We start from the raw sequence: 27,204 nt of genomic DNA, 5'->3' as shown, positions 1-27,204 counted from the left end.
TACAACATACCCAAATGTTTGGGACACAATGAAAGCTGTGCTAAAAGCTGAGCTAAGAGCTGTGCTCATAGCTTTGAGTGCCTGCAAAAAGAAACAGGAGAGAGCATATATCAGCATTTTGACAGCACACCTAAAAGCTCTAGAACAAAAAGAAACAAATAAACCCAAGAGGAGTAGAAGGCAGGAAATAAACTCAGGACTGAAATCAGGCAAGTAGAAACAAAAAGGACTATACAAAGTATCAACAAAACCAGGAGCTGGTTCTTTGAGAAAATCAACAAGATAGATAAACCCTTAGCCAGACTAACCAGAGGTCACAGAGAATGTATCCAAATTAACAAAATCAGAAATGAAAAGGGAGATATAACAACAGAACCTGAGGAAATTAAAAAATCATCAGATCCTACTACAAAAGCCTATATTCAACAAAACTGGAAAATCTGGAGGAAATGGACAATTTTCTAGACAGATACCAGGTACCGAAGTGAAATCAGGAACAAATAAACCATCTAAACAACCCCATAACTCCTAAAGAAATAGAAGAAGTTATTAAAAGTCTCCCAACCAAAAAGAGCCCAGGGCCAGATGGGTTTAGAAGAATTCTATCAGACCTTCATAAAAGAGGTCACACCAATACTGTCCAAATTATTTCACAAAATAGAAACAGATGGACACTACCAAATTCCTTCTATGAAGCCACAATTACTCTTATACTGAAACCACACAAAGACCCAACAAAGAAAGAGAACTTCAGACCAATTTCCCTTATGAATATTGACACAAAAATACTCAATAAAATTCTTGCAAACAGAATCCAATAACACATCAAAATGATCATCCATCATGATCAAGTAGGCTTCATCCCAGGGACGCAGGGATGGTTTAATATACGGAAATCCATCAACGTAATCCATTATATAAACAAACTCAAAGATAAGAACCACATGATCATTTCATTAGATGCTGAGAAAGCATTTGACAAAATTCAACACCCCTTCATGTTGAAAGTCCTGGAAAGATCAGGAATTCAAGGTCCATACCTAAACATAGTAAAAGCACTATACAGCAAACCAGTAGCTAACATCAAACTAAATGGAGAGAAACTTGAAGCAATCCCACTAAAATCAGGGACTAGATAAGGCTGCCCACTCTCTCCCTACTTATTCAATATAGTACTCAAAGTCCTAGCCAGAGCAATCAGACAACAAAAGGAGGTCAAAAGGATACAAATTGGAAGGGAAGAAAACAAAATATCACTATTTGCAGATGATATGATAGTATACTTAAGTGACCCCAAAAGTTCCACCAGAGAACTACTTAACCTGATAAAAAAACTTTAGCAAAGTGTCAAACAAATCAGTAGCCTTCCTCTACTCAAAGGATAAACAGGCTAAGAAAGAAATTAGGGAGATGATACCCTTCACAATAGTCCCAAATAATATAAAATATCTTGGTGTGACTTTAACCAAGCAAGTGAAAGATCTGTATGACAAGAATTTCAAGTTTCTGAAGAAAGAAATTGAGGAAGATCTCAGAAGATGGAAAGATCTCCAATGCTCATGGATTGGCAGGATTAATATAGTAAAAATGGCCATTTTGCCAAAAGCAATCTACAGATTCAATACAATCCCCATCAAAAATTCCCACTCAATTCTTTATAGAGAGAGAAAGAACATTTGCAAATTTCATTTGGAATAACAAAAAACCCAGGATAGCAAAAACTATACTCAACAATAAAAGAACTTCTGGGGGAATCACCACCTGTGACTTCAAGCAGTATTACAGAGCAATAGTCATAAAATCCGTGTGGTATTGGTATAGAGACAGGCAGATAGATCAGTGGAACAGAATTGAAGACCCAGAAATGAACCTCACACACCTATGGTCACTTGATCTTTGACAAAGGAACTAAAACCATCCAATGGAAGAAAGATAGCATTTTCAACAAATGGTGCTGGTTTAACTGGAGGTCAGCATGTAGAAGAATGCAAATTGATCCATTCTTATCACCCTGTACAAAGCTTAAGTCCAAGTAGATCAAGGACCTCCATATCAACCCAGATACACTTAAACTAATAGAAGAAAAAGTGGGGAAGAGTCTCGAATACATGGGCACTGGGGAAATTTTCCTGAACAAAACACCATAAAACTGCAAAGCTTCTGTAAGGCAAAGGACACTGTCACTAGGACAAAACAGCAACCAACAGATTGGGAAAAGATCTTTACCAATCCTACATCTGATAGAGGGCTAATATCCAAAATATACAAAGAACTCAAGAAGTTAGACTCCAGAGAGCCAAATAACCCTATTAAAAATGGGGTACAGGGCTAAACAAAACATTCTCAGCCGAGGATTATCAAATGGCCAAAAAGCACCTAAAGAAATGCTCAACATCCTTAGTCATCAGGGAAATGCAAATCAAAACAACCCTAAGATTCCGCCTCACACCAGTTAGAATGGCTAAGATAAAAAACTCAGGTGACAGCAGATGCTGGCGAGGATGTGGAGAAAGAGGAACATTCCTCCGTTGTTGGTGGGATTGCAAACTGGTATAACCTCTCTGGAAATCAGTCTGGAGGTTCCTCAGAAAACTGGACATTCCACTACCTGAGGACCCAGCTTATACCTCTCCTGGGCATATACCCAAAAGATGCTCCAACATACAACAAAGACACATGCTCCACTATGTTCATAGCAGCCCTATTTATAATAGCCAGAAGCTAGAAAGAACCCCAGATGTCCTTCAACAGAGGAATGGATTTAAAAAATGTGGTACATCTACAGAATGGAGTACTACTCAGCTATCAAAAACAATGATTTCATGAAATTCATAGGCAAATGGATGGATCTGGAAAATATCACCCTGAGTGAGGTAACCCAATCACAAAGCTCGAATTACTCAAGATGTAATCCACAGGCCACAGGAAGCTCAAGAAGAATGACTGAAATGCAGATGCTCCCACTCCTTAAAAGGGGAAAAAATATCCATAGGAGGGGATAGGGAAGCAAAGTTTAGAGTAGGAATGGCCATTCAGAGCCTGCCCCACATGTGGCCTATATGGCCCATATATATACAGCCACCAAAACTAGATAAGATTGATGAAGCTAAAAAGTGCAGGCTGACAGGAACCAGATATCTCTCCTGAGAGACACATCCAGAGCATGTCCAATACAGAGGTCAATGCTAGCAGCAAACCACTGAACTGAGAATAGGACCCCCTTGGGTGGAATTAGAGGAAGGATTGAAAGAGCTAAGGGAGCTTGCAACCCCATAAGAACAACAATGCCAACCAACCAGAGCTTCCAGAGACTAAACCACTACCCAAAGTCTATACATGGACTGACCCAGGGCTCCAACTGCATATGTAGCAGAGAATAGCCTTGTTGGGGCACCAGTGAAAGTGGAAGCCCTTGGTTCTGCCAGGTTGGACCCCCATTACAGGGGAATGTCAGGGTTGAAGGGTAAGGGGGGATGTATAGGAGAATACCTATGCAATGGGATTGGGAGGATTGGGTGCTTATGGACAGGAAACCGGAAAGGAATAACATTTGAAATGTAAGCAAAAAATACATCTTAAAAAAAATACATCACCAACCAAAAAACAATGCTATAGATTACTAGTTAGTGCTCAAATAACTTCCTGCCATCTCATGTTAGTTAACATGCTTGTTAAAAGTTTTATAAGAGAGATAAATTAGATGATAAAACTATTCTACTGTACTTGTCATCAAAACCCTGATATTGCCAGGCATGGTGGCACTAACCTGCAATCCCAGGACTCATGAGGCTGAAATGTATGTGTTGAGAAATTGAGGCTAGCCTAGGCTACACTATCAGGGGAAAAAACCCAAACACACACATACAAGATCCCAAACTTTAATATTTTCAGGAATATTTCATCCTACTTCATGAGCAAGCCTTCTTCTAGAAGGTGACTAGGCTCTGATTAAAGGGATGGCCCTAGGGAGAGTTTTGGACCTGACAGTGTGAGTGGGTTGGTGGGTATAATCCCAGCTACTCAGGAGTTGAGACACAGGACTGAAAATTTCAGAACAGCCAAAGCAAGGTGACCTGTTTCAAATGAAAATAAAAAAAGGGGGGTTGGGGATTTAGCTCAGCAGTAGAGCGCTTGCCTAGCGAGCGCAAGGCCCTGGGTTCGGTCCCCAGCTCCAAAAAAAAAGAAAAAAAAATGAAAATAAAACAAGAAAAAGTGGGATGGGGGAACGTCATGACAGTAGCACCGTGCCTACTGTGCACAAGGCCCCTGTGTACTTTTCAGTTCCTCGACTACACTACATAGAAACCTGAGTATTAGGAGTGGGAGGCAGAGATATGAATGTGTGGGATTATTATGACACAGGTCACAATTCTTGTTTTCTTGGCAGCTCCTATCCCTATCCTGAGTTGGTGGCAAATGCCAAAAGGCAATACAGGAGAGGCCTGAGAGCCATGGGGTGGGTGTGAAGGCCACCAGACAAGTTCAGTGCCAGCATGGGGACACCAGCTAGAGTGATGGTTGTCTCACTCCATCAAACTGGACTTTGCAGTAAAAGCAAAACCATCACTATTTAACATTTATTATAAACTCTGTCATATCTTATATAACCTAGCTCTTTGTTATGAAAGTGTTGCTGCTGTGTTTTCTTCTTTGTTTACATTGGGACACTCATGGTCTCTCTAGTGTAGCAGGTCTCATACCCATGGTTCTCCAGTCTGTCCTGCCAGTGCTGAGGTTACAGGCATTTGCCATCATACAAGACTCATTTCTTATTTTAAAATATACATTCTGAAATGTTCATAAATATTTTCTAGAATTTGCTTTGGAATTGGTCTAGAGGAAATTGGAATTAGGAGAGACACACACACACACACACACACACACACACACACACACACATTTTTTTTTTTAATGGTGATTTTATTTCTGGAAATTTTCTTATATAAATGAACTTTCATGTGCCTGCCACATGCCACCACAATGATCAGTTCTTGGTGATTCTTATTTCATACATATGAAACATATTTATGTGAAAAGAACATACATGAAACATATATATGAAATAATGTATACAAAGATCCATACATATAAAGTGAAATCACCATGAACTGATCCCTGCAGCAGTGCATGACAAACACATGGAAGCTCTTTTATGTAAGAAACTTTACATGACTAAACTATGTCATTAAAAATGGTTCTCATTCTCATTTTCAGTCTTCCCTTTCATATATTAATGAACATTTGATATATTTTAATTTGTTTAATCATTCTGTCACTCAACATTTGTCATTGTGGGCCTCCTTCACAGCCTTCTGCAGACCTTGTCTGAATGTTTCCAGTGAAGGATAAAATTAAGTTCAATTCCAACTCTCCCGCTGCCACTTAATTTTCACAGTGCCTTTATAAAGCGGACTAACGCATCATATCAGACCACTCCTGCATCAAACACACTCCATTTCTCTCTATAGGCATGCCTGGTTAAATTCACACTGACACTGCCATGAAGGATCAATTACAGTAGCTCATAAGTCAAGAGGATAGAAAATGAAATCACTGAGCAAGGATTACAAAGATTTTCTTTCAAGGTTTTGTTGTTTGGTTGGTAGTGGGGATTGGGCCTCCAGTCCTGACCCCTAGTCAAGTGCAAGCCCTATCGCTCTTTTGCCTGTTTGTTGTTTGTTTGTTTGTTTTCTGTCTCCCTCAGACTCCTGACTCTCCTCCCTGTAATTCTGACCTGCAGACAGGGTTACTCAGCAGGCCTGTATGATGATCCCCCTGCTGTAGCCTCTCGAGTAGCTGGGGTAACAGGCCCATGCCAGGAGGCCCAGATCTTCAAAATTTAGATCTTTAAAATAAAAACACAAATACCAACAAAACAATTATTTCATAGTTTCTTACCTTCAGGCAAGCGTAGGAGATGATTTCTTCTGACATTAAAGTCTCTCAAGGCTTCCAGATTACCAATTTGGGAAGGTACAGTTTGAATTTCATTGCAGCTCACATCCTATTTCAGAGTACAAAAAGGGGATTATTTTAATTACAAACTTGCCTGCTTTAAACTATTTACAAAATGAGATTAGATTAAAAAAAAAAAAAACCAACCTACATTCCTTCCTGATGTGTGTGCACGTGTGTGTATAAAATTCATCCTGTATCTGAAAATAATTCAGTTAATACTCTTTTTAATTTATTTTAATTTATAGGTTTTTGACTCATTCTTTATATTTTATATATGTTTGTGAAAAAATTGAAATTAAAATAATATGGCTTAAGATATTAATAGAAAGCCTAGAATACTAGATCAAATAAAAATGTTGGTAGAAAGGTAAAGCAGAAAAAGGTGTATTTTACTTTATACTATTCTAATTAAAATAAAAAATGATTAAAAATTATATAGAAAAGCTGTCATTTTTCAAAATACCAGTTAGATTGCTCAAAAATATAAAATTAAAATGTAAGCAATGACTAATTTTTATCCAACTGCATATAAAGGGAAATACTAAAGCATAAACAACGCAAAAGCTATGGAAAACCAGGCTGGTAGTACCTAGTCAGTCTGTCTAATGCACACGGTCCGGAGGCCTGCTGTAGCTTGCTTTAAAGCTTGGTTTCAATGGGCTTGAAAAAGAAACCAGCTACAGCTTCCAAGATGAATAAATACAAAATTCCATAATTCTGAGACCAGCGGTGTGTAGCAGAAGGGAGCCCAAGCAGTACAGGGTTATGTAAAAGCCCTCCAACACACTAGGGAGGGGAAAGAACTAATACACCACCTACAAAGTCAGGCACTCACCGTGGACCTCCATAAGCTTTCACAGCTGTAAGACTTTTTATTACATTTATTATTTGTGGATCAGAGGAATTAAGGGGAAATAGTTGGGTGTGGAGATCAGAGGACAATTTGTGGGATTTGGTTCTTTTCTACCACCTGGCCTCAGGGATAGAACTAGTCTGGCTTGGCTGCAAACACTTTTACTTGTTGACCCATCTTGCTGGCCCCAAACATTGTTTTATCTTTTTCAAAAGAGAAAAGAATATAATTTTTACCTTTCCTATTCATTAATGACTGAAGTAGGATCAAAGATCAGACTTTGAAGTCCAGTGCTCTAAGTATCAAACGTAAGAAGGGCGTAAAAGAAGGTGAGAGGCGGACATGGGTCTGTGGGAAGGATGTTAGTACTTTAAGTACTAACATCTCTATCTCCCAGAGAACACCTGTGTCAACAGAGTCATTTACTGTCACCCAGAAATGCAGGTGGGAAGGAAAGAGAAGGATGCTGTAAAATGCCATCAGGGAAACCTGAGGCGAGGAAGTTATTTCCTCTGTCAGAAGTTCCCTGAGTAACTGAGGGCATCAACCAACACCTTCTCAAGACTAACAGCAGCACCTCAAACATGTGACTTTCTGCTAAGAATTGGGACTGCATAAGTAGTTAAAAAACTTAAGTGATTTGATGACACAAATTCGGGAAATTTAGGCACGGAGACTGAGTTCAAGGGTACTGCAGGCTATAAAATGACCTTTTACAAAAAATAAAATAAGAATATGATCAAACTATATGATGAAAAATTTTAAATAAAATATAATAAAATGGAAAAAAATAAACAAAAGAACTTAAAGCATAAGTTATACCTACTTCATGCAAACAAGCCAAGTTCTAAAATATACCCCCTAAACATACATTTATTTCCAAGACTAGCAATCATAAAAACAGTAGTCTAAAATCCCAACTGTAGATTTTAATGTCTGTGAATTTTTAACATATAAGCTGCTATATTTAAAGTCCTCCTACCAAAGTAATCTAATTTGTCCAGCTACATTTATACCTTACTTTTTTTGTTTACAATCATCTATATTAATAAACCACACCAAAAAGACAGTATTTCTAAATCTCACTGGACAAAGTTACATTTGATCGTTTCAAGTAATAGGAAACAGGCTTTAGCTCCAATCCTATGGAGACATGGCCTGGCACATTATGTCATCTGAGCACTAGTTCCTTAGCTATGAAATGCACACACTAGTAGTCCAGCTCATAATAGAACTGTGGGGAATAAATGGTCTGAATCCTACACAAACACAAAACATAAACAGCTAGGAGACGGGTTCCTGGGCCTGGCAGTGGTGGGGCTTTTAAGCCAGCACCTGGGAGGCAGAGGAAAGCAGATCTCTATGAGTTCAAAGCCAGCGTGGTCTCCAGAGCCAAGTTCCAGAACAGCAAAAGCTACACTGAACAATCCTGCCTTGAAGAAAATAAACAAACAAAAAAGAGACGCTTTCTTGTATATTCACAGATAATAGTACATGAAGTCTAACAGAATCCTAGAAAATATGTAATAGCCAATGACAGTTGGCTACATATTCCAGAGGTCAAACACACACACAAAATCAGAATAACTTTAGTAGAAATCATAAAAATATTGATAGAAAAATTTTAATTTGAAAACTCAACTACATTATTAACTTATGTCTCAAAAGTTTAGTAATACAGAAATCACTTAATGCTGGATTGAAAATAACCAATGGCATTTCCCCATTTTGTGTGGCAATATTAAGACTTGTACACTGAAGTCTTGCTTGATTAAATTGTCAAGCCAACGCTATAAATTACTTTAAAAGCAATTTTAATATTCAATTTTTATCATATAGAAGACTACGGACATGTTGTATAATCAAAAAATAAAATGTTAACTTACAAGTTCCGTCAAATGTCTGAGCTGTCCAATTTCTTCAGGAAGGGAGACCAATTTGTTATTGCTAGCGATTAAGACCTTCAGTGGTAAGTTACACAAGTGGACTGGCAATGTTGACAGTTGGTTCCGACTAAGTGAGTAAGTAGAGAAAGAGCAGTCAGGTACCATTGAAGGAAAATCTTCACCTTTGTTATTTTGGATGCAAAACTAAGTCTTAAAAAGAATAAACAGGGGGTTGGGGATTTAGCTCAGTGGTAGAGCACTTGCCTAGGAAGCGCAAGGCCCTGGGTTCGGTCCCCAGCTCCGAAAAAAAGAACCAAAAAAAAAAAAAAAAAGAATAAACAGGATACTAGATTTGAGTTCTGTCAGTTTAATCAATTCCCTGCTGACCAAATTTAGACAGATAGCAAGAATCTTTGTTTATTAAAAAAAAACATGAAAATATAATAGATATATAAAATATTAAGCATATTTCTTTTAGAATAGAAAGAAATTAAAGTTTAATATGTAAATTTTTAAATTTATTTTATGTATATGAGTACACTGTAGCTGTCCTCAGACACACCAGAAGAGGACCTCAGATCTCATTATAGGTGGTTGTGAGCCACCATGTGGTTGCTGGGAATTGAACTAAGGGACTCTGAAAGAGGAGTCAGTGCTCTTAACCACTGGGCCATCTCTCCAGCCTTTCCATGTAAATTTAACTCCAGAGTAATTCTTTTAGGGCCATGTGTTTCCCTATTTTCAAGATCTTTTTTGTTGGTTAACATATTTCATAGATCTTTAAAAAATTTTAATCTAATAATAATCTACTATACGTTTATTAAGAAAAATAGTTCTAGTGTTATTTTTAATGAGATTTTAAGAACTGCTAGAACTAAATATCTAAAAGGAGTGAATTTTATTTAAGATTTTATTTTTATTTTTAATTAAGTGTATATGTGTGTGTCAGAGTGGGTTTATGTGCATGAGTGCAGTACCCAAAGCAGCCAGAAGAGAGCATCAAATTCCCCTGGAGCTGCAATTACAGGCAGTTGTGGGCTGTCTGACAAGGATGGTAGGAACTGAACTCAATCCAGTTCCCTGGAAAGGCAGCATACGCTTTTAATGATGGAGTCATCTCACTGGCCTCAGGGATGGATCTTGTTTTTAAGGTATCTAAACTGGGCACCAAAATATTCCCATGGTCCAATGAGATGGCTCAGTGGGTAAAGGTACTTCCCACATAAATATGGCAACCTGAATTCAATCCCTAGAATTCACATAAAAGTGGAAGTAGAGAAATGATTCTACAAGGTTGCCCTCTGCCTCTGTATATGCACTACAGCGCACAGCCAAACACACCATGCACGTACACAATAAAAATAACAATGGTGTGCGTGTGCGTGCGTGGTGTGTATGTGTGAGTAGTGTGTGTGGTGTGTGTGTCTGTGTGTGGTGTGTGTGTGTGTGGCTGGGGACTGAACCCAGTGCCTGTGCACACCAGGCTAATGTTCCTGCAGCTAAGCTGCATCCCAGTCCATCTTATCTAGTATTCACTTGATAAAGTTTACGTGAAAATGTAACTGGAGAACCACAGCTGCAAGACTTCTACAGGCCTATCAGACTAACAGCTAGTAGAGTTTGTTAATTATGCAAAGCTAAAAATAGAGAAATGAGAAACATGGGAGAAACATTACTACATTCTAAGAACATATCAGAAACTGCTGGTGGAACAGAGAAGTAACTGCAAACATTTCAGTGACTGAGAGGAGAAAATTAAAGGTAATATGAAACCACTTTTTCAAAAGAATAGCATTCTTACCTAATATTTAGAAATGTCAGAGCTTGTAGGTTTAGAACAGCCTCTGGGATATACCGAATACAATTCTGGTATAGGTTAAGACTTTCCAGAGAAACAAAGTGACATGCTTCCATAGGAATTTCAGAGAGGCGATTTCGTGACAGGTCTGAAAGAAAATATAAAAGCTTAAAACCATTCTTTGAAACATGTTTTACTGAATTAGTTAGCATACTTCATAATTACTTGATTTCTCCAGAATTCCTATTTTAGAAACTGGTTCAATATAAGCATCAAAACACTTATTAACCAGCCGGAGTATTCCATTAAACATACACCTTTAAACTGCTGCTAGGAAATGCTTCCTTTTCACTTTCCACACCTAGTTATTCTCTGTAAATAATGCACATTCTAAGACATTGGACACTCATCCTATCAAAGCTGCATAACTAAGTTCCAAACATCATCAGACACAAGTGGATCCCTCCAAAAACAACAACAACAATAACAACAACAACAACAACAATAAACCCACCTTGCCATGTAAGCATGAGAGAGAAGGGTGGGGAGGGTGAATGAGAATGCCATGATGTGTTCCTGGGAGTGAGAACAGCTCTCCAGGGTGGGTTTCTCCCACCGAGGAAGCCAGAGATCAGGATGTCAGGGCTGGTGGCAAGTACCTTTTATCTGCTGAACCATCTCAGCAACTCAACTGCCTACTCTCTACTAAGGAAAGTTACAGCCCTCTGTTAAAGCACACCCAGGAACCTTTTTTGGTCCCAATGCAATGATACAACGTGAGCCTCAATAAAAATAGTAATTGAGGGGCTGGAAAAATGGCTCACTAGTTAGGAATACTTGCTGCTTTCCTAAAGCAGCACCAGAGCTTGGTTCTCAGAACTCACAGTGGGCAGATCAAAACTGCCTGTAATTCTGTCTCTGTAGGCTGGTAAGCACATGTGCACACACACACACACACACACACACACACACACACGCACACACACACACACTCACACACACACACACACACACACACACACACACACACACACACACACACACACACACACACACACACACACACACACACACACACACACACACACACACACACTCACACACACACACACACACACACACAGAGTAAAAAAAACTTGTTTTCATTTTTCGAAACAAGGTGCAAGATCACCTTCCAGCTTAAATTAAGTAATTTCAGTGAATAAAATCCATCATGCATATTCAATCATAATTTTAAAATCATTGCCCCAAAGAGACAGAGAACCAATTTATTAGCTTATGAAGTGATTAAAAGAATCAACCATGGGGTTGGGGATTTAGCTCAGCGGAGCGCTTGCCTAGCGAGCCAAGGCCCTGGGTTAGGTCCCCAGCTCCGGAAAAAAAAAAAGAATCAACCATTTATTTTGCCTTTCCTATATGAAGATATCATTGAGTAACCTAGATATTCTAACCAAAGAGTTAAATGATGAAATGAAAATAGCCTACTTATAGGTTAAAAAAAAACCACCCAGGGTATCAGTATTTTACAATTCCCAATGAATTATTAATGTAGAATAGAGCATGAGTGGCTATCGATTTTAAGATTAATTTTGCTTTTGCTTACATTTGTGTGTGTGTGTGTGTGTGTGTGTGTGTGTGTGTGTGTGTGTGTGTGTGTGTGTTCACCCACCACACTGCCATGTGAAGGCCGGAAGAAAAGTTGGAGGTATCAATTATTGTGTTTATAAAAAGATAAGGAGAAAAGGAATATGTTTGGTGGATGTATTATAGTCAGGTATGGGGGAAGGGGTGCCTCCAAGAACCCATGCTGAGGTGTCCCTTCCCCTTGAGGGACCAGGCACAGGACAGTATAGTATAGACTAGAGTTTATTCAGGGCATGGGGAGGGGAGTTGAGAGGGTAGCAGAGAAGAGAAAAGCAGAGAGGGAGAGGGAGAGGAGGGCCATGGGCATGTGGAGAGAGAGGGGGAAGGGGAAGAGGACAGAGCAGGAGCAAGAAGGCAAGAGAGCAAGGGAGAGAGGAGGGGTGAGCAGTCCCTTTTTCAGGCGTACCTGGCTGTTGCCAGGTAACTGTGAGGCAGAGATTAGACAAAATGCTAACATCATTCCACCATGTAGGTCCTAGGGATTGAACTCAGGTTGCCAGCATGGGCAGCAGGGCCTTTGACCTGCAGAGCCACCTCACTGGACCTCAGTGGCTAGTTTTATAAAAAGGTCAGAACATTGGGACACGAATCTGTAATCCCAGCATGCAGGAGTCTAAGACAGAAAGATTGAGTTTGAGGTTAGCCTTGGGCTGCATCCAGAGATCCTATCTCAAAAAAATAATAAAACAGGAGAGGAGGAGCCAGCTGAGATGGCTCGGTGAGTAAATGCACTTGTTCAACACTTAACACCCTGAATTCGATCCCTGGATGCCATAGTGGAAGGAAAGAAACAACTCCTGAAATTTACCCATGGCCACCACGTGTGCCATAGCATGCCTATGCCTGCTTGCTCTCTGACTCTGACATCCCGACCCACTCTCCCTGCCTGCCCCTCAACTCATTTTCTTCTATATTTAAAAAAAAGGTAAGAGGAGAGGAGTGGGAAAAGAAGAAAGGCAATCAGAAATGTGCTTCTTACTAACGAAAACAAACAAACGAGCCCAAGACTGCATTTGCTGTGGTTTCTTGTTCATCTGTCCACTCGGGAATGCAGAGAACAAGGGCTGTGGTGCTGCCTCCCCACCCTCCCATATCCATCCAGATCTGTGTGCCTGACACCGTTTTCCTCTCTTCTGGTTCTCTAGGAAAAAGACAACACTTAAAAGTCTGTGGTGTGAATTCCTGGTGAGAACTCCTGACTGGGAGAAGTTGTGGATGGAGGACTTGGATAACCCACCCATGCCTTCCTGCATATCTGCGAGTGTCCGGTTTTAACTTCAGTCAGAAGGTGACATTTTGGGCAGGGGTGGGCACACTGCTTTCTCAGAAACTTCTAGATATTTCTTTACTACTTTCTCATCAAAGCGTATGACAGAGAGAAAGGGAGGGAGGAACAAGGAGATGTATAGAGAGAGACTCAGAGGGGGTGGGGGATGACTTGCACAGGTGTGACACTCAGAGGACGACTGGCTAAAGCTGGTTCTCTCTGACCACATAGGTTTTATGGGTGTGAGGCTTCACACCGTGCTGCCCTCCAGCAAGTTCAATCCTTCTTCTGAACCAGAAAGGGCCCTGTACCCTCAGGGGCCATCTCCATGCTCTTCCTCGTGTACTTCTGTTCAGTGGACTCTTCTGCACGGTCTCCTAAGGCATGCATTTGAGGACTTACATAAAACTCCTCTATAAGTCATTACAGTTTCCTCTCATTTAAAGTTCTTTTATACTCTGACTAGAAGCATGCTATTCTGTTCCCTTGAGACTTTCAAGACTACTTGGTTTGTTTGTCTTTCCCTAGTCTACTTCTACAGCCAGCTTCCTCACCCACTTTCCTTATTCACGTTCTCCTCGATGTTTTGCCGTAAGCAGACAGTAACAGTAGGGAGGCAGACAGTTTAGCAGACGACTCTTTCTTCATCAACTGACGAGTCTCCTCAGTCTCACAGCTCAAGCCACACTGCAAGGGTTCACTGAGTGACAGTTCACCTTAGAATAGTAGAAGCAATGTTTAAAGGTTTCCTTTTGTGAGCTCAAAGGTTGTGATCACCATCCAAAGGCCTCTGATTATCTCATTTCTCAGGGCCACTATACCAAAGAACCCCATGCTCCATAAGGAAGTCTGCTGCTTGCCTACCACGAGGTTGTAATTTAAGAAAGAGACCAGCATCTTGCCAAAGCACCTCCTAAGTGCACGCACTGTCTGTGAGTGTAAAATGCAATTGTATAAAAACAAGTTTCACATAAGAATCATCTTGAGGAGAGTAAATATACTCTCTTCCTCCCAAAGAATTACAATATAAAATTATTCATAATTTGATGTATTTAAGGATAAACCCTTTGCATATAATCACATTGTGAATGTCTTTAGCACATAGTACAACAATAATTATTTTATCAACTATAATTTAATTCCATTTTAAAAGCTAGAAGAATAAAAGGAATTACTAATGTTAATTATAAAATGTTTCAATATGGGGCTGGAGGGTGTCTCGGCAGTTAAGAACACTGGCTATTCTTACAGAAGACTTGGTTTTAATTCTCAGTACCTACACGACGGCTCACAACCATCTGTAACTCCAGTCCCAGGGGATCTGACTCCCTCTTCTTGTCTTGGAGAGCACCATGCACTCACACAACACACAGACATATATACAGACAAAACACCCATTTACATAATTAATAAAACAAAATGAATGCTTCAATATTTAAGTTTGATGCAACAATCTTCAGGCAACAAGCTAAAAGAAGTGGAGACAGCTTCCGAAGCAGAGTATTTACTTGTAGTTAGTCTTGCTTTCTGATGAAGGCTAACCTTGAATACAGCGTTCTGCCTTAGTATCTCTAGTGCTGTGATTGTAGGTGGAGACCACATTTGGTGTGGTAGTTTGAATATGCTTGACCCATAAGGACTGGTACTCTTAGGAGGTGTGGCCTTGTTAGAGGAATGTGTCACTCTGGGGGTGGGCTTTGAGGCTCCACACAGTATGGAAGAGTGAGTTTTTCCTGGCTGCAGTCAGATCAAGATGCAGAACGCTCAGCTCCTCCTGTGCCATGCCTGCCTGAGTGCTGTCATGCCCCTGCCTAGATGATAACGGACTGAATCTCTGAACTTGTAATCCAGCCCCAATTAAATGTTGCCCTGTATAAGAGTTGCCTTGGTCATGGTGTCTCTTCACAGCAATCAAACCCAAATTAAGATTAAATCTGAACTATTATAACCTAAGAAAGAGAGGCTTGACTTAGTAGATAAAAGTGTTTGGTAAGCAAGTATGAGGACTTGAGTACAAACCGCCCAAACTCCCATAAAGCTGGATGCAGAGAATGAGCATCTATAATCCCACACTCCTACAGGGAAACAACAAGTGAAGACCAGAGAATTGCTCAAACTGTGGGTCTGGCATTGCAGGAGAAAAGAACAAAGAGGTTCTGCATCAACCAAGGTGAAAGGCAAGGACCAACATCCAAGAAATCCTGCCTCTCCTCTGCCTCTCCTCTGCCTCTGTCTCCCTAGTTAGCTGAAGGCGAGTCTGCTGCACCTGGCTCCTAGGTATTCTTTGTGTTTTAAAATCGTAAACAAACAAACAAAAAAAAAAAAAAAAAAAACCCAAAAAACAAACAAACAAAAAAACCCAACCACTTCTTGAGAGCTTATCCAAATCACAAAATCACACCAATTCCACCAACGTGGGAAGAAAGAACATCCTTACAACACTGAGCCTTTTGGTCTAAAAGTGCAACTCATTTCCTCAGCAAAGAAAAGCTTTAACACTTCAAATAAAGCCTCATAATTTGTCCCAGAGACTTTACAAAAGTGTCGGCATATTCCCAGATTCTATTACTTCATGAGTGACATACTCGTAACCACTTGTTACTCACATGGAGAAGTAAAATAACTGTCCTATTTTGATTTTGTATCTGACAGCCTTGGTAAATTTTTAGTTCAAACAACTTGTCTGCTGATCCTTTCAGACTGTTTACATGGCTCTCTGAATAATGGAGCCTTTGTTTCTTCCTCTGTGCTTTTCATGTATTCACGCAATTTCCTCACCCTGTTTGTTAGAACATCAAGTATAATGTTGAATAAAAGAATTATCTCTTTTGTTACTAATTTCAACCGTTTTCTTTGTTGACTGTATGAAATTAAGAAAACCTAAGTTTGCTAAGACTTTTTATTGGTAATAGGTATTAATTTTACTAATAAGTTTTCTTCCTGTATTGAGATAATCTTATGACTTTTATATTTTATTACAGTAATATGGAATTTTCCTTTTCCTTTTTTTATTTATTTTTTTTTTGCAAAGATAGGTTCATTAAGAAAATGTGAGGGCTGGGGATTTAGCTCAGTGGTAGAGCGCTTGCCTAGGAAGCGCAAGGCCCTGGGTTCAGTCCCCAGCTCTGAAAAAAAAATAAGAAAATGTGAGAAAGAACTACTGAGAATAGAAGGAAACCCAAGGGAGGGATTCTCAGTTTTTACTTTTTAATATGCCATATCCTCATAAATCCTTCGTTCTATTAAAGTAGATGAGAGCAGTTTTCTAATTTCTAAGAGATTTTATAACAAAGTGTGATGTTTGAAGCAAAGTGATGGCTGCCATCACTGTCAACTCCGTTAGATTTAGCTACCAAAGAGCACCTCTGGGTTCTCTACGAGGGTCCTCCCAAAAAGGTTGAACAGAAGGGAGTGTGGAGGTCTCAGACAGGACAAGCAGGTGAGAGGAGCAGAGTGCCAGCATTATCAACCCGGCTTCCTGGTTCTGGATTGTGGTGACGCCCCACGGTCAGCTGCACTGTGCTGCAGCAGGGAGGAAGTGACTAACACAAGCCCAGGGCTCTCTGACACTACGCCTCACCCAGGCTCTCTGCTTCTGCCGTGTATCCCTTACCCTGTTCAGCTTGCTAGAGCACAGTGCAAGTTCTTACTTAGTCATTGTGAATGACTGTTAGTACTGACAGCAAAATTGTACTACCCTCCTCAACTTGGACTGGGAGCATTCCCTCCTCTTCTACTGACTGAAAGGGCTATGTAGGTTTCAAATTATTATTGTTATTATTAAAGCTTGTTAGAATTGCTGGTAAAGCCATTCATTTAAGCTTAGAGTCTTCCTTGAAGAATTACTCTACTGGACTTCTTTTAATATTTTAAGATCATTTATATTTTCTTGAATCGGTTTTAAATTATGTTCTAGGAGTTTGCTGGTTTTGTCTTGTTTTCTATTTTTATTTTCATTAGAATGAGATCTTATTTTGTGGTCCAGGCTGATCTTAATTTGTAAGCTCAATCCTCTCTCCTCAGCCTCATAAACACTGAGACCACAGAGGTTTTTTGTTTGGTTGGTTGGTTGATTGGCTTGGTTTTTGGTTTTTCAATATATAATTTCTCTGTGTAGCCCTAGCTGTCCTGGAACTCACACTGTAGACCAGGCTGGCCTGGAACCCACAGAGATCCACCTGCCTCTGCCTCACAGAGTGCTGGGATTAAAGGCCTGCGCCACCACTGCCCAGTTGACCACAAGCATTTTTATCATCATGCTGGCCTAGCTGTCTGCTATTTTTATTAGCATAAAGCTATTCATAATATCCTGTGTTTACAAACTTTTATAGTATCTATAGGGACCTCCCCTACTATATTCTTTTGCTTTGGTTATTTATACCTTCTTTCTTGAGGAGAGCATCCTAAGTTTACAACATCACTGGCATTGTCTTTGCCTTTCTTCAGTGCTAAGGTTGGGTGTAGAGCTTGTGTATTCTAGAGAAGCACTGTCCCTCAGCCACAGCCCCTCCACACCGTTGACTTTCGCTTGGTTAGTCTGTTCACCACATGTATGCGGTTTCTACTCTGTTCCTTTCTCATCTTTATCACCTCTCTTCTATCAGGAGGAATCATGCTGGGGTTTGGTTTTTTTTCTTCAAATTTTAGCCCACTAAATTTTACTTATTTTTCAAATATACGCATTTAAAGCTATACATTCATCAGACATAACAGCACATGGCTTCAATCTTAGGTAAAAGCAGGGTAAGTTCCAGGCCAGCTGTGGTTACATAGTAAGACACTTACCTACCTTAACAACAACAAAAACCAGCTTTAATCTCTCAGAAGGCTTAGGCAGGTGGGTCTCTATGAGTTCCAGGCCAATGGACTAGACAGGGCCTCAAAGTAAGACCCCATCTTTAAGAAAAAGAGGGAAAAAAGCCCCCTAAAACTATAACTTTTCTTCACTGCTGTTGTTATTTCATAAACCCTTAATAATATAGTATAAGCTTTATTAGGTTATTAAAGATATTGATATCTTATAATTTTCATTATTATTTGACTCATTCTATTAAAAATATTGCTTAATTGCCAAACATATAAGGACATTCTACTCATATTTTTGTTAGTGATTTCTAGCTGTAATAAAATATATCTGATTTTAATCCTTTGTTTTTTGCTCAGATTTCCCTATGATTCAGCAAGTGATCATTCATATAAATATTTCATGAGTCTAAAAAGACTTCTACACCAGACATCATGTTCCAGTTAAGTCTATATGTTATGTTTACTTATTTGATAATATTCACTCAATACTTGCCATCATTTTTTATTAGACTTACTAGGTTTTATTAGATTTTTCTATCAGTTGCTAGCAGAGAGGGAATATTACACTCTTTTACTACTGTTTTCTAGTTTTGCTCAGGCTGGCCAGGAACCTCAGATGCCCCTGCCTCAGATTCCTGAATGCAGGGGTTACAGGCACAAAACATGCCCATCTCTTAATTACTGAGGACTAGTTTTACACAGAAACACTGCTAAACATTATATATTTGCTAATGTGTTGTATTTCCAATAGTTCCTGTCTTAAAGCATGGTTCATTTTTTCTTTCTCTCTTTCTTTCTTTCTTTTCTCTCTTTCTCTCTTTCTTTCTTTCTTTCTTTCTTTTCTTTCTTTCTTCTTTCTTTCTTTCTTTCTTTCTTTCTTTCTTTCTTTCTTTCTTTCTTTCTTTCTTTCTTTCTTTCTTTCTTTCTTTTTTCTTCCCTAGAAACAGCTCTGTGTAGCCCTGGCTGTCCTGGAACTAGCTTTGTAGACCAGGCTGGCATTAAGCTCAGAGATTCACCTGCCTCTGTCGTCTGAGTGCTGGGATTAAATGTGTGCAGCACCACCACCTGGCATTCATGATGCTTTTATTTCTGTGGTTACTTTAGTCAGAATTCTGAAACCATTCTGGAAACCTAATCCTACCAGCAAATGTCAGTTTCTTGGTCCAAACGCATGTTGAAGTCATTAATCTCCTCTCCTCTATTACTGCTTCTTGTGCCTATTCTGAGTCAAGCTAAATGACTCATGGAGAATTTTTCATATAGAATAAAACACAAAGATGAAAGCATTAAGTCAGTTTCCCATGTTTGATATATCAAAAGAAAAAAAAAGAAAGAAAAAGAAAAGAAATACCAAGCCTTCCCTAAATCACAGACCATCATTTTTTAATCATTGGTCACCCCTAAGAACTAATAATATATTCATTATTTTTGCTTTTACAAAAGGAAAAAAAACATAAAATAAAAAGACCTACATTAAAATGTTATGATATTTTTCCTATCCTTCAGCAAAGTTCAGTGAAGGAGAGGCTACTGTATCCTTGTGTGGCTAGAGCAAGCTCCTTGACTTTACACACATACGCAATACGACGACACAGGCCTCTGAGGGTTCATCTCGCTGCCAAAATAACCAATCATCTGCTGATTTCCAGACTGCCAAGTACTATAAAAGCCACCATCTGGATCATAAACAACTTTGCAATTAAGCTATTAAGTTACCTCTGTGTTTCACATCCTGAGTATTGGTCTTCTAAATGCCATTTTTTGTCTAATAATAGTGCATAAGCCAACGACTACACCAATTTTTGGCACAGCCTTTGGATATTTTATTCAGCCGAGCAAGGCAGAAAATGGCCTATTTAGGCCTGATATAAATACAAGAACATTTTTGGAATAGGAAAAGATGAAACTCTCAATTAATTAAAAGAAATAGTTCTATTCCTCTCCAGGATCTAGCTGGAAAAGTGTAGCCCCCCCCCCTTTTTTTAAATCAGGGAACAGATAAAGATCCTTACAGAAAACCACAGCTAATCAAAATACTAAATTGTGGAACCCAAATCTATAAGCCAACTCCTGTTTCTAAGGCTCGGGGACAACCGTGGAAGAGGGGACAGGAAGATTGACCAAGGACCAGGAAGTTTACTGTGAGGTTGTGTCTCCTAGGAATGGCAGAAGCTACACCCATACAGTCTTAATAACATGGCTACCTGAACAAGAACAACACTGATAGATATGCTAACATGGACAGGGAAGCCTCAAGAGGTCTCAACCCTACAAAAAGCTAGAGGCAATTGTGGTGGTTTGAATATGCTTGGCCAATGGGAAGTGGCACTATCAGGGGTGTGGCTTTGTTAGAGGACGTGTCATTGAGAGACCTTCCTCCTGGCTGCCTGAGGAAGACAAGTCTCATGGCTGCCTTTAGATCAAGTTGTAGAACTTGGCTCCTCCAGCACCAAGTCTGTCTGCATAATGCCATGCTTCCTACCATGATGATAGTGGGCTGAACCTCTGAAACTGTAAGCCAGCCCCAATTAAATGATTTTCTTTGTAAGAGTTGCTTTGGTCATATCAATAAAATCCCAATACAGCAACTAAAGAAAGCTGGGAAAAGGAGACAGAAAAACCACTAGACACACTCATGGTGAGCCTGTCACAACTGACAGATAACATCTTTACCACAGCTCCTGCATCTATGGCTCAGGGAACATCAGTCTCTCCTAGAAATGGCTGCATAAACAAGAGCAGAACAATGGTATCGATAAGTAAACTCACATGGAAGGGATTCTTTTGGGGTCCTACCCAGAGACAAAGAGCGACAGGGTGCAAATGAGTGCTAGAAGAATTTACCTCTCATAGGAATGAGTCGCTGACTGGTTGTCTAGTGCAGAGTAGGCAACCCTGACCATACACACACACACACACACACACACACACACACACACACACCCCAAAAAATATAAAAGAAAAAGAGTCCAACAACTTGAGATTGGAGGAGGGCATGGAAGAGGTTTGAGGGGCAGTAGTTGGGAGGGGCTAGAAGGAGGAAAGGGAAGCGATGAATTCTATTTCAATTAGAACATTAAAAAAAGAAATATTTCAGTGGAAAAAGCTTTAAGTAATCACTTTCACATTTAAAATCCTGATTACCTTCTTTACAAAACCACATCTTCAACATTAAACTCATTTCAAAAGTATTCATTTTGCTTTAAAATATATTAAATGAAAAAAAACCCTAAAAATAGTGTTTTTAAAAGTCTTAAGAGTATAAGAATGATCATTTCAGATTCATACATCAAGTTTCCATTAGTAATATTATTTTTGATTGACAGATTACAACTGCATCGATTTATGGGGCACAGTGTGTTTTGATATGAAGTGTATAACCTATGTATATGGATGACTGTTGAGCTCATTAACATATGCACTGTCTTGCTTACCTATCTTTTTCATGGTGGAGTAACTGAAGTTGACCTTGTTAGTTATTCTGAAACACACACTATTATTTCCTGCAGTTACTGAGCCACACAGTAAACAGTAGGTGTGTTTTGAGGGAAAACTGTATGGTTCAGCTCTGTATACTTTATACTTGTCATGAAGAGTATTACAGGTATTCAATCAGAAAACAATGAGGCGCCCTGCGGTGTTGGTGCAGACCTTTAATCTCAGCAATAGGGAGGCAGAGGCAAAGTCAGCCAAGTCTACAGAGACAGTTCCTAGACAGCCAAGACTACACAGAGAAACTGTCTTGGAAAAAAAACAAAACTAAACCACTAAAAACAAAAATGATAACCAAATAAATAAATAAATAAAAGCCGCAGTGAATGTTTGAAACAAAAATTGTCTGGAGCTGAAGAGAAGGCTCGGCAGTTAAGGGCTCTGGCTGTTCTTCTAGGGCCTTGGGTTCAATTCCCAGTGCCCTCACGGTAGCACACAACTGCCTATAACTCCAATCTAAGGGATCTGATGTCCCTTCTTGGTTTCCCGGGGCACTGCATGCACATGCAGGTGAAATATCCATACATCAAAAATAAATAATAGGGGTTGGGGATTTAGCTCAGTGGTAGAGCCCTTGCCTAGGGAGCGCAAGGCCCTGGGTTCGGTCCCCAGCTCCGAAAAAAAAAAATAAATAAATAAATAATAATTTTAAAAACAAATTTAAATTGTGGACTCAAAAAAAAAAAACAAAAAAAAAAAAACAAAACCTCGGTCTATACAAGGCTACAACATAACTAACTGAAATACTGAAAGGGACCAAGATAAAACTTTGCCTTTTTTGTTTTTTGAAGAAATACTGTGTAATCTAGATAGAAAATAAGATTTTCTTAGGAGGCTGAGGTAGGAAGAGCCCATGAGACTAGACTTTGTAAGAAGAAAGGGAAGAAGAGATGATGGATGGATGGATGGATGGATGGATGGATGGATGGATGGATGGGTGGGTGGATGGGTGGATGGGTGGGTGGATGGATGGGGGCGGGATGGATGGATGGGTGGGTGGGATGGGTGGGGATGGATGGATGGGTGGATGGATGGGTGGATGGATGGATGGATGGATGGGTGGGTGGGTGGATGGATGGATGGATGGGTGGGTGGGTGGATGGATAGATAGATAGATAGATAGATAGATAGATAGAAACAAGCCTCAAGGTAAAACATATCAAATCTACCTTCTGTATTCCCATCAAATCCAACATCTGCATCCCCAACTTTATTGCAGCAGTGTTCACGACAGCAAACAAAAACTAGGAACAAGGAAAATCCAAAACAACCTATATGTTCATCAGCTAATCAATGTGTAAGAACATCTGGTACATATACAACCACAGTGCTATTCAGCTATGAAGAAGATGGGCTCTTATCACTCATCAACAATATGGAGATAATAATTAAACATGTCAAGTGAAGTCACATATAAGGGCAAACACTGCATGATTTTACTCCCAGCAGAGATAGAACGCTTTTTCTCATAGAAGCTCAGAGTAGAATGGTGGTTCCAGAGGCTGAGGGGTGGAGGGGAATAGGAGAGGTGGAGAGAGGGTGCTCAGTAGGTACAAGCTAGACAGGAAGACGATGTTCTGGGGTGTTACTGCAGATTAGGGTAGCTGCCGTAATGTGCAGGACTGCTCAAAAAGACAAGAAAGGAACTGGAATTTCTTAACACAAAGATGCTTAAGGTAATAGCTAATTTTACCCTAAGCTAAACATTATACAAGTAATATTAAAATATCACATAGTATCTCCCAAGTATGTAAATTGCTTTTATTCCTCAGCTAAATAAGTTTAAAGAAAAAATAAAAATACATAATAGAATGAACACATGTGCCAACAAGTGAAAAGATAAACCCAAAAGATGTAATAATATACAGAGGCTGAGATGGGTTATAATCGTGAGATGATTCTTCAGGAATATTTGTCCATATGACTTTGGGCCTTCTAAAATACAAACGGTTTAGTTTTGAGACAAAGTCTTACTATGTAGCCCTGGCCGGCCCTGAACTCACAGAGACCTCTCTGCTTCCCCACTGCTGAGGCTGCAGACATGAGCCAACATACCCAGCTAAAATGTTTTTAATTTATGGAATCCCTTCTCCTATTTAAAAGCACCCAAGCAGTCTATCTGTTAGCTTATTGTCTTCATGGCTGTAGGGCTTCTCATTTAACTCGTCTGTATTACCTACCTATGTAAGCCTTGTTTATTTTGATGCTCAGATTTGCTAACATTCTGGCACAAGATATTCCAGGATGACCTCAAAACTTCCTTACTCTGGTTCTGGAACTAGCTATTTTCTTACCCGCACAACAAACTTACGGCAAGGTACACTTGTGTAGACAGAGAGGGGTCAAGCTAATAATCCTACAGGAAGCTACAGAATTAAGTTAACTGTTGCATTATGCCACTAAGTTTTGAAGTGTTTTCTTTAACAGTAATAGAAAAGCAAACCAGAAATTGATACTCAAGACAGAAGTCTGGTATATAAAAACCTACAATATCAGCTTTAGAACTGGCCAGAAGAAGCAGGAGCGCTACGAAGGCTGTCTAGCCAGACTGTCTGAGAGGCGTACAAGCTGCAGCACTGAGCCAGAGGGGCTGCGTACAATTCATAGGGACCAGAAATATATGCCGTGTGACCTGTTTCTTAAGAAATATTTGAAATTAAGAAGAGACCCACCGTATGATCAGATATACTACTACTTGCACTGACCCAAACCCCTATATCCTACCGCAGAGATATTTGCACACCCATGTTCACTGCTGATTCACAACAACAAAGAACGGAAGCAGCCTACCTATCCATCAGGAGATGAATGGTAATGCGAATGTGACATACATATAAGATGCAATGTTATTCAGCTGTGAAGAAAACAGTATCATGAAATTGCCAGGAAACAGGTGGCCCTGGGACTGTATTAAGTCAGGTGGCTCAAACCCAGAAAGAAAAACACCGCACATTCTCCCTTGTATGCAACACTGCCTATACTGGCTATGGGTAAAGAGGTGAAAGTGTGGGTACAACTCAGAGAGAGCTCTATTAGGTGAAGAGAGAGGATGGGACACAGATAAAAGGACTCACGGGGGGTTGGGGATTTAGCTCAGTGGTAGAGCGCTTGCCTAGCAAGCGCAAGGCACTGGGTTCAGTCCCCAGATCCGAAAAAAAAAAAAAAAAAGGACTCACGGGTCATGAAAAAGCTATAAAGGTATTTTTTTCTCTTTTTAACTCACAGTTATTTCATAGTAGGTACGTGGGTTCATCTTCCTGTATACTAAAGTAGCAAGAACCACTCCTGCCTTCCAAAGACTGCAACATGCTAATCATTTAAGCTAGTGAACAGAAAAGCTGGGCTTCCCTTTTTATTTCACTAACCGTGCAGTAAGAATCAGACATGACTAGTAATAAGTGTACTTGTCACATGGCCCCACTTAGAAAAAGTGATTTTTTAAAAACTTGTTTTGAGGGAAGGGTCTTCAAATATAATATTTTATTAATTCTTGAAGTTTTTCATACTAGCATACAATTAATTTTTATTATAATCATCCTCCCTACTCCTGGGAGAGATGTTTCGTAACTTGAATTTTTCCTGGTTTTCTTCTGTTTAAAACTATATAAAGTCGTTCTACTATAGTGTTATTTTATTTTTATTTTTTTTAATTTTTTTTCTTTTTTTCAGAACTGGGGACCGAACCCAGGGCCTTGCGCTTGCTAGGCAAGCGCTCTACCACTGAACTAAATCCCCAACCTATAGTGTTATTTTAATTTAGTTTTTTGTTTGTTTGTTTGTTTGCCTTTGAGACATGGTCTTTCTATGTTTCCCTGGCTGGCCTGCAACTTACTACGTAGACTGGGCTGGTTTTGAACTTGAAGAGTGTAGATTAAAGGCATATGCCACTACACCTGGTGATTTTAAACTACTATACATTAAAAAAAAAAAACAAACCTGTGGTTTTAAAATTGTTTAAAAAGAAAGATGCAACAATAAGCCGGGTTCCAAAGTTCAAGGTCATTCTCTAATCTTAACTTTTGAATACTGCTGATCTTTTGTTTACAGGTTGCTTACGGAGTGTGGACCTTTATCAGTGTCTGCCTCACAAGACTGCAATCCTTCCTGACCCACTCAGCCCACACTGAGTAGCACAGGATGACCCTGAACTTCTGACCCTCCTGCCGCTTGTTCCTGAGACTACAGGCTGCACCTCCATAGGGAGCTGTAGGCCTATTTTTAACTGTTTATGACTTTCTGAGGATAAGCTTGGAGCCCAAAGAACTCAGGTCTTCCTTGAGAGCAGCAAGCACTCCTCAAACTGTTGAGCCATCTCTCTAGCCTCCAACCCTTTTTTTTTTTTTTTTTTTTTTTTAAGATAGGGTTTCTCACAAGGACCTGGGGCTCATGTTGACCTAGGTGGCTAGGCTGGAGGCCATTAAGCTCCAGGGTTATTCTGGTCTGGGCCTTCCCAGCACTTCCATGAGATCACAGCTTGAACCACTTTACTCAGATTTGTACATTCATCCTAAGAATTGAATGTAAGTCCTCACACGTGGGTCAGATGCGATAGTTAATGCTGATTTTCAATTTGATGGGACCTAGAATCACCTGGTAGACAAGCCCCTGGGCATGCCTGTGAGGGACTAACTCACAGGTTAACAGATGTGCGAAGACTTCCCCTCCGTAAAAGAGAGTGAGCTGGACTGTCTTCCCGACGGTGAGCAGCTGACCCGTCACCATGACATCTGTCTTGATGGACTGTACCCTAGAACTGTGAGTCAAAATAAAGACTTCCTTCCTCAAGCTGCTTTTGTAGGGGATTCTAATCCAGCAACAGAAAGAAAGAGAGACAACAGGGTGCACAGCAAACGCTCTGCCCAATGCACTTGCTCCTGGTTCCTGCTGAAATGGCAGCCTTTTCTCTCTGGCCGGCTGTTTAAATTTTCTACTTCTGTTTGAGACTATGAAGATTATAAGTTACAGAAATATTTTTGACTGATATAATACAGCTTAGTTCAAATAAGACAGCAAAAAAAAAAGTAGAAAAAAACATTAGCTACCATCTTAAATCTTTAAAGGAAAATAATTACACGTGTTTCAGTAGTTTTCTAACATTTAGCTTAAGAAGTTGTTATTTAGTCTCAGAGAACTCTGTAATTTTGTCTGTTTTCTTTCCCTTTTCTTTCTTTCTTTTTTTTTTTCTTTTCTTTTCTTTTTTTTGGAGCTGGGGACCAAACCCAGGGCCTTAAGCGTTCTTCCACTGAGCTAAATCCCCAACCCCTTCTTTCCCTTTTCAATTTTGCCCTTTGATGCAATCACCACTTTTGACCACTCCTGAGTTGCTTGAAGCAACATTTTTTTTTACAGATTAGTGTCTGCTTTTCATATTGAAGGTGCCTGAGATCACTATATCTTCCTGTCAGATCAAATGACTCTCTTTTACCCTATTCTCCTATTCATTCTCCTAAAAGATAGCAGAACATTAATATGGTAACATCTGATAGACAGGAACTACTTA

The 27,204-nt window shown here is 39.7% G+C and overlaps 1 protein-coding gene across 4 annotated transcripts in view; it reads right to left on the bottom strand.

The window, feature by feature from the left end:
• Positions 1-27,204, bottom strand: part of Lrch3 (leucine rich repeats and calponin homology domain containing 3) — a 102,723-nt gene that overhangs the window by 55,150 nt on the left and 20,369 nt on the right. For all 4 annotated transcript variants that reach the window (XM_032900124.1, XM_032900125.1, XM_032900126.1 and 1 more), the window contains exons 2-4: positions 10,499-10,643; positions 8,698-8,824; positions 5,899-6,004 (exon numbers count right to left, since the gene is read on the bottom strand). In XM_032900124.1, the coding sequence (XP_032756015.1) occupies positions 5,899-6,004; positions 8,698-8,824; positions 10,499-10,643 (378 nt within the window). The remainder of the gene's footprint in view (positions 1-5,898; positions 6,005-8,697; positions 8,825-10,498; positions 10,644-27,204) is intronic.

The sequence above is a fragment of the Rattus rattus genome, chromosome 4 (genome assembly GCF_011064425.1).
Source record: "Rattus rattus isolate New Zealand chromosome 4, Rrattus_CSIRO_v1, whole genome shotgun sequence".
Lineage (NCBI taxonomy): Eukaryota > Metazoa > Chordata > Mammalia > Rodentia > Muridae > Rattus > Rattus rattus.
This window is presented reverse-complemented; position numbering and strand designations above follow the sequence as displayed.